This window comes from Pollicipes pollicipes, unplaced genomic scaffold, assembly GCF_011947565.3.
Source record: "Pollicipes pollicipes isolate AB1234 unplaced genomic scaffold, Ppol_2.1 Scaffold_4219;HRSCAF=4965_pilon_pilon_pilon, whole genome shotgun sequence".
NCBI lineage: Eukaryota > Metazoa > Arthropoda > Thecostraca > Pollicipedomorpha > Pollicipedidae > Pollicipes > Pollicipes pollicipes.
This window is the reverse complement of record NW_023596448.1, coordinates 13,941,251-13,949,375: the sequence shown is the minus strand read 5'-3', so window position 1 is coordinate 13,949,375 and position 8,125 is coordinate 13,941,251. Positions and strand designations below refer to the sequence as shown.

The 8,125-nt window shown below is 49.3% G+C and overlaps 1 protein-coding gene across 2 annotated transcripts; it reads left to right on the top strand.

Annotated features, from left to right (window-relative positions):
• The first annotated feature begins 1,936 nt into the window (after window positions 1-1,936).
• On the top strand, window positions 1,937-6,064 carry LOC119095861 (serine protease easter). Of its 2 annotated transcripts, none has more exons than XM_037218718.1 (4): window positions 1,937-2,159; window positions 3,408-3,576; window positions 4,683-4,837; window positions 5,210-6,064. In XM_037218718.1, the coding sequence occupies exons 2-4, from the start codon at window positions 3,483-3,485 to the stop codon at window positions 5,381-5,383; spliced, it is 423 nt and encodes a 140-aa protein (XP_037074613.1). In that variant the 5' UTR covers window positions 1,937-2,159; window positions 3,408-3,482; the 3' UTR covers window positions 5,384-6,064. The 2 variants fall into 2 exon arrangements, with proteins under 2 accessions (XP_037074613.1, XP_037074611.1); XM_037218716.1 differs by having other exon boundaries at window positions 1,950-2,159; window positions 3,478-3,576.
• Window positions 6,065-8,125: the final 2,061 nt, after the last annotated feature.

Sequence of the window (8,125 nt, the reverse complement as noted above, 5' to 3'; positions counted from 1 at the left end):
TGCGTGAGTGGAGTAGAGCGTGCCAGTGTATGATGAGCAGCTGAGTAACGGTAGTGGTGATGCGCACGTGGATGAAATGATGATGTTGCGCAGCGTCCAACCAGAAAGGCATACCATTTTTGACACGTTTAGAACAGTTCAAAGTGCTGACAGCTGCAACGAGAACGGTTCATTGAACCGATGACCGAAACGATTACGCTGTCGTTTACGCCAGCACAGCCCGCCCAGAAAACAAAAACTTTAAAAATGAAATTCTAGACTTTTCGATCCATCGCCATGTCACCTGACGGAGCTGCGCTGTAAAGAGGCGTCCCCATAATTATGGAGCTTTTCAGGAAAAACGTTAATGCCATCAGCTGTGTCACGTGACTGAGACGACATGACGTCACTTGGCTGGCCCATGAGATACTACGGCGCCGAAGCGACTGTGGAAAGCAAACAACAGCCGCCCCGTGAGACCAGATCATCAAATGCCAACACTAGCATTTATTGGTGACCGTTTAAAGAAACAGGTGCAAGGGGCCATACGCTCATCTGGGTTTCAAGCCTAGACCCCAGGGACCAGCCGAAATGCGTGCAGAAATATTTGCGCCGTTCTGCCCTGTAGCGACCCCGTTCTTCATCTGGATATAGATCATACGCCACCTTTAACGCCGGACTGGAAGATCGATATGCGACCATAAACGCTTTATATCTGATGCTGTGCGACTTTGACCAACACATTTTTATTGGCGGCACGAAACAAGGCGTGTGCTTGTTTTTTATCGGGTATCTGGAGACTGTCGCGAACCAAAATCGTGTGCACACCTCTCGACGGCCATCCGTCCGTCAGCGACCCAAACAGAACCGCTTACCAAACCAATCTGCACGTCAGGATTCTGCGCAGATGGAAGAGTGCTGACAGAAACTTTTCGAAGCCCTCCGTGTGAAAAATGCCGTCAGACCGTTTAATGCCATCAGTCTCACACCTCTTGGTGCCCTTTAACCGCGTTCCATCCATTGAGCGCCATTCAACCATGTTAACGCCAGATGGCGGTATCAACGTCAAATTGGCATAAAGTTTGGAACCCTTCGTCCAGCACCTGCAGCGACAGTGATGGGACAGCCATGTCTGGGGTGGGTGCGGGGGCTTTCGCCTTCTTTTTCGCTAATCCCCTCACCTTTCTGCCTACCTGATGATGGTGAGCGCCCAAAATTTGTGCCTCCATCATTTTCATTTCTGACACCTTTCTGCCAGCATACAAGTCAGGGACAGTAAACAGGTCAGTGTTATTAGAGTCCTTTAGTCACTAACATCCAAAACGCCCCACGTCGATGTGGCGGCCCGAAGACTAAAGTGCAGGATCTGAGCTCACTTTGTGGCGGCTCTCTTTGACTGACTGAGAAGCTAGCGCTGGGCATTGCGGAGGATCCTATTTGAGCTTAACACACATTTGCATACACCGTCGTCGCGTGGTAACGTAATTACTTCCTTTCTCTCGAAGCGACAGCCTGTTGAGGAGGGTTCGAACTCACTGTCAGTTTGTCCAAGCCACTGCGCACGTCACTCCGGGCGGAGAGCCTGGGCTGGTATGCCAGCCTCGACGTACACCGTGTGGACGACAGGAATGATCGGGAAACAGCATGGTTTTATTTCCACCAAGGTGCTGAAGCGGATACGGGAAACCTTCCGTTGCCGATGTGTTACCAATGCTTGCTAGGTACCTGAAATGTCAGCGCTTGATGATCGACAGGAAAAACTAGTGATCGACATCGACAATGAATGACCGAGAACAAAATGAATCGCCGATGATCTACAGTGCAAAATCAGTGCATGGTATTTCCATTTATGTGTCCCTGCTGCAACCCCAACGGATCAGTGAAGCGATGTGTAGTCCAGTGCGGCCCCTTGCTATGTGTGCTTTTTCATATATCAACCATTGCATAAAGGTTATGTGGCATCCTCACGCAAATCCTGTTATTTTGCAGAGTGAAGGTGCTACTGGGCGACTTGAACATTGCCACGACCACAGAAGAAAGCACCCAGTACCCGCCCAGAGTGTACAATGTGGAAAAAGCCATAAAGCATCCGGAATATAAACGGGTTTTCAGAGGAAACGGCAAAGGATTGTTCAATGACATTGCCCTCGTCAAGCTTACGGAGCGCATCTCGATATCCCGTAAGTCCTCACTGAATAGCCCACTATTTGCACGCAAGAAACAGCCAAGGGGATCCTAAAGCTATAACACCTGCTCCAGGGTGGGTGGGGGCGCTGGCATTGCGTGGCCCACTGTATCATTCAAGTAATCCTAGTTAGCACATTTCAGCCGCAAATTGGACGACCCAGCGCACACAGAAACTTATCTCCCTGAACAAGTAACCTCTAACCCTGGTTGCGAACATCACTTCCACATTTCAGTGGGGCTGCTGATTTAAAAGACAGTTCGACAACTTTTGCCAATTGCAGTCAATACTGGTATTACGACCTTCAACTTATGACAGCTTCGTGTATGACAAGTAACAAGCTTTTCTTGAGCAGCATACCTTGTTATCCAAACCTTTCGGTGGTCCGGCAGTGGCATTCATTTGTAAACGTTTTTACTCACCTTTCCACCCTTTTACTCCACATAAGCATTATTGCCCTTCATGCCATCTGTTAGCCCTCGGTGTTGAGGCCTTCCTGCCCCCTCTCCCCCCCCCCCATTTTTCTCTCCACCACACTGCATTTTGTGGATGGCCTGTTGCGCTCTCATCCTAGCATCACATTAGCGGCGCCAACACATGTGTTTGATAGAAGTGTGCAGTAGGTTACCAAAAATCGGTGATGGGAGTTCGCCAGTTACCATGGTAACGTTGCTACTTCTTACCGCTAATATTCTTGGAGTTACCAACGTGTTTTTCACCTTGCGGTCACGCATGGTAAGTTTATTCAAGCCTAGGTGCCGCGCCCCGATTTCCTTTTTTGATGTCCTTTATTTCATGCTGGCAACTCAAGCATAGTACCGTCGTGGGTTTGAAGCAAACAAAGAGGCGTCGACTCATATGTTTTTCAGCAAGTTACTATTTCTACACTAGCATACCTGTGATCTTTGAACATTTATTTTGCGTTGCGCAGGAATATTACTTAGGAATTTTCGATGCACGTGCATGGCCTAGTCGCATTCAGCGCCGTGTGTGTCAGGCATGTCCTCTGTCTGGATCTGACTAGCTTCGGTATCTTAATTTCATGAATTTTGTGCATTTATATATATATATACATATATATATACATATATATATATATATATATATATATATATATATGTATATATATATATATATATTATCAAATTTCCACCATATTCATTCACGCTCCGTTTGGACATTTTCTTAGTCGTCGCTGGTCTCTGTCTGTGCTGACCCGGATTTGAGTCACGCCTGCTGATAGTAGGACCGATGGCTGCGGTCTGCATCATCGAGCATCGATAGCTTTTTGCAATCGATCTCTCCGCCTACAGCCGTGATGAAGCCGCTGTGCATCTCCGATTCCTCCCGCCCCGCCTCCGACCTGGACGGCCAGCAGGTCTACGTCGCCGGCTGGGGCGCGACCGAGTTCGGTGAGCGATGGCCCACTGCAGCCGGGCATGGAGGTGCCGGCAGATGCCGTGGTTAAGGGCGGAACAGAGCACGGGGTCCTGGTTTGATAACCACCCGGAGGAAGGTGCACAGAGTGGATCTCGAGCGCCACCTGATCTGAGGTTCGATTTTCCGCCTGGCGCAGGTGCACGGTGTAATCTCCAGGCGAGGAAAGACCGCTGTTCTGATTCGAACATTTCATGTAGCCCGTCTCTGTGATGTCTTCGTCCAGCGGTTCGGCTCAGCTTGATCAGAGAGAGACGTGTAGCGACGCGGCGATCCGTATTGGACCAAGTCCAGTGGCGTGCTGTCCCTGCCATTCCAGCCAGGCACGACAAAACATTTAGCTCGGGTGAACTTCCACTCATAAGTCAGCTCGCATACACGCACCTATCACGCGTCCCCTACGGTCCGCCGCGGGACGGCGGTCAGCACCCGCGGCGGTAGGTCGCAGTCCACCGCGCGGCCGAGGTCGCGCCGCGACACGGCAGGGTCGGCATGCTGTGCCGCCGGGCCGGCTGGGCGTGCTCACGAAAGGCTCCGACAGCCGACTGGCAACATTGTCATCCCAATGCTGCTGAAGGTGGCGATAGATGACTAAAAGGCGCTTAGCTTGTGGAATGCCAAGTCTTTGGGTAGAGCATGCGTAAAAGCTTTGCAGATTTTAGGACTCGAAAAGCTTGGCGGTAAAACCTTGGCAAAAAACGACTACTTATCGCTGCCACAGGTTTGATAATGTATTCATCATGCTGAATGCGGTGGCCCAGCAGACGTTGCCAGCGCAGGCTCGGAAACCTGCCGCCGTCCGTGTAGCAGATCATTGCAGTTTTGCTCGCGGGTCATTTTTCAGCCTTTTTCCTTGCGCAATGCTTGGGGCATGAGCTTTTCCGAAGATGGTGCGCAAGTATTGATGCTAAATCTTCTGCTCACCGCACATTTTTCTTTTGAATGGCTCTGGCGAGTAAAAAAAATTCTTGGAACGGCTTACGACTGCACATAAGGGGCTTTTGCCCGAAGCCGTCTTCACAATGCACACGAATGTTACAAACGAATCAAAACTTACTCAGCCACGTCGCGTGCATTGCAGCTGGGCCCACCGAGGCCTTGATGCAGTGGGCCCGGATCAACGTCACGCGCCACGATCAGTGCCAGGAGGCGTACTCCCGCCAGAACACGGCCGTGGACAACACGCAAATCTGCGCCAACGGCGAGAATGACCTCGGCGGAGTCGACACCTGCAGGGTGGGTGCAAAAACAGGCCAGGATGCCTTTTGTTTGAGGGCTGCACGTGCCAACATACTATGACAAACCGAGGGCCTAGCTAGGCTCCATATGGTTTTATGCCTCAAGAAGGGCATGGCTGTGAACCCCAGCAAATCATCTTTAACATTGTCATCTCAGTTTAAAGCCCCATACAAATGTGGAACACTCCATTAAAACATTTTATGATACTTCGCTGGCTCGCATGTACCACTTGACAGCTTCTGGTATTCTGAAATGCCAACAAACGTGCGCTAATTCTGCTGTGCTCTCGTGCTTCGGCTGTGACATGACACCCCGGTCACCGGTCGCGGAACTCGGTCCGTATGACGTCTGACACTCTGGCGTCGGCAGGGCGACAGTGGGGGTCCTCTGATGGAGCGTCGGAACCACAGGAACCAGGAAACCTCGTACGCCGCGGGCGTCGTCTCCTTCGGCTCCGGCTGCGGCAACGTCAACTTCCCGGGTGTCTACACCCATGTGGAGAGCTTTCTCGACTGGATCGGCTGCACGGTGGCGAAGAACTGACCACCTTACGATAGGGTGGCGGGGGGGGGGGGGGGCGGCAGGAGCAGTGCTGCAATAAAGCGTGATGCTGCGCTGGAACGTCCCTGTTCAGTGCGGAGGCATCCTCGTGCGGCGATGTAGCGTGCTTTTATTAATGCTTAAGAGTCCCTATGCGATGCCGAAGTGTCACTGTGTGTAATATTTAGGAGTCCTTGTGTGATGCGAAGAGCACCTGTGCATTCGGCGTCTTTGTGTTTCTCGAGCGCCCTGTGTTTTCTAAGTGTCTTTGTGTTACTGAATCATGCCCGTGTTTCTGAAGTGTGCCTGCATTGCTGAAGCGTGCCTGTGTTTCTGAAGCGTCCCTTTATTTCTGAAGCGTTCGACCGACGGACGCTAGGAACTCTGACCCGGCGGGGTGGTCGGCTGGACGATGTTGAAGTGTGCGGTTTGAGTAGAATGTGATGTGACCAGGATGGAGGCCGTAACTTGGCGTCTTTTGAGAACGCCACCGAGTGCTCCAGAGGCTGTGGGCTGCTGTCACCTAACACAGATTTTCTTTGCTTTGCTTGGTATTGTAGAAGGACTAGTCGGCAGCATCGATGCTTCCCTCCGGGGGTTTGGGTGCGCTGCTTTTTTTATCTGGCTTGATCTGCAATCGCCTTACGCTGCCTTATCTGACAAATACACGCTTCATTTTAGGATGCCTAAGATTTTCAACCATTTCCCGAATTGCTCCCAGACGACGAAGCGCGATGATGTCTTTGACCGGGCATTTAGATGCATGAATTCGGAGTGCAGGATGCATCGTTCGGCACTGGAATCATGCACAAGTTAGCAATCACGTGGTGCTTTGCACAATATGCTACTATCTTCATCTTGTTCACTTGCTGACGGGGCCGCCCATATATTACGTTACGTGTGCAACGAGGCGACGTGGAAGGGAGGGGGGGGGCTAACTTATGCCTTAAAGGGGCATTGGTCGTTTGATACTACCCTCAGGTCAGCTGACAAATCATGTTTGTACTTTTTTTTACTTTCACAAGCTTTAAAACCGGATGACGCCGGCTTCGTCTCAAGACAAGTAAGGCCCCGTGTTTGTTTCACACTCTTCGCTCCATTTTCACACAGCGCACAAACAGTGCAGGTACTAATCCCGTTGCAACGCTATATAGTATAGATATAGTATGCAAATATATATATATATATATATATATATATATACATATATACATATATACACAGTTAAAGGACAGTATACAGCGAATCGTCGTGCCATGGATCTGTTGGATCCTTGACATCGTCAAGGATCATCGTTGACATCGTCTATGAGAGAAAACGCAGCTTACGCTCAAAAGTATGGCAAAGACAGCATACCAGTACCTCCTCGCATCCTGTTAATGTCATCAAGTAGATTTAGAAGCTAATCACGTGTCGCATCGAGTGCTGTCGCTTTTTCAGGCCAGATGGTTCTTCTTGCTGCCCTGTAATTACCTATTCCCCAGGTGAGTGCACATCTTATTTTGGAGACAAAAGCGCTGACAAGATCACGTGGTGCTTTTGTTGATGTTTTCCCATACATGCGATGGAACTCCGTATGGAGGACCTATTTGCTATTCTCAGATCACACTTCGTTTCTCACATTCCTTAAATGAACGTGGTTCAAAAAACGCGACCTCGAAGACCATGAAAATCCAGCCAAGTGGCTGGCTGAATAACCTCTGGGATTCAGCATGCTTCAGGGGAAATCACGAGTTTCGCACATGTCTCGTATTGCATGAGGGCTTCGTGCGCTGACAGCGTACCCATCGCGATACTTCGTGAGCTACCAAGGTACACATCCCGATGCCGTGGACGCTGTGCGAAAATGTAGAAGATATGGTGAGGTAGAAAAGACAAAAAAGATATGTGTCGTGTTACACTGTGACGCTTATGGTGAACTACTACCCTCAGGTGGACTGAGAAATCATGTTAGTATGTTTTTCATTTACAAGTTTTGAAACCGGATAACGTCGGCTCGCTTCTAATGACAAGCAAGGCGTTTGTTTCACACCCTTGTCTCCATGTTCACACAGCGCACAAACAACAGTGCCCTTACGAATCCCGTTGCAACGCTATATAGTATAGCTATAGTATGTAAATATATATATATATATATATATATATATATATATATATATATATATAGATAACATAAAGCGAATCGTCGTGCCATGGATCTGTTGGATCCTTGTTCATGATTTGTGCGATAGCAACTCAATGCTGACATTGTCTATGAGAGAAAACGCAGCTCACACTCAAAAGTATGGCGAAAGCAACAAACCAGTATCTCCCTGCATCCTATCGATGTCATCAAAGTCGATTTAGAGGCATAATATGTGTTGCATCGAGTGCTGCCGCTCTTTCAGGCCAGATGGTTCGTCTTGCTGCCCTATGATTGCCTGTTCCCCAGGTGAGTGCATATTTGATTTTGGAAGCAATAGCGCTGACAAGACTATGCGATGTTTCTCGATACATGCGACATAACTCCTTATGTAGGACATATTTACTATTCTAAGATCACACTTTGTTTCTCACCTTGCTTAAATGAATGTGGTTCAAAAAACGCGATCTCAAAGATCATGAAATTCCAGCCAAGTGGCTGGCTAAATAACCACTGGCATTCAGCATGATTCAGGGGATATCACGTGTTTGGCACATGCTCGTACTGCATGGGGAACCAAGTGTTGCGTGCGCCGATAGCGTACCCATCGCGACACTTCGTGA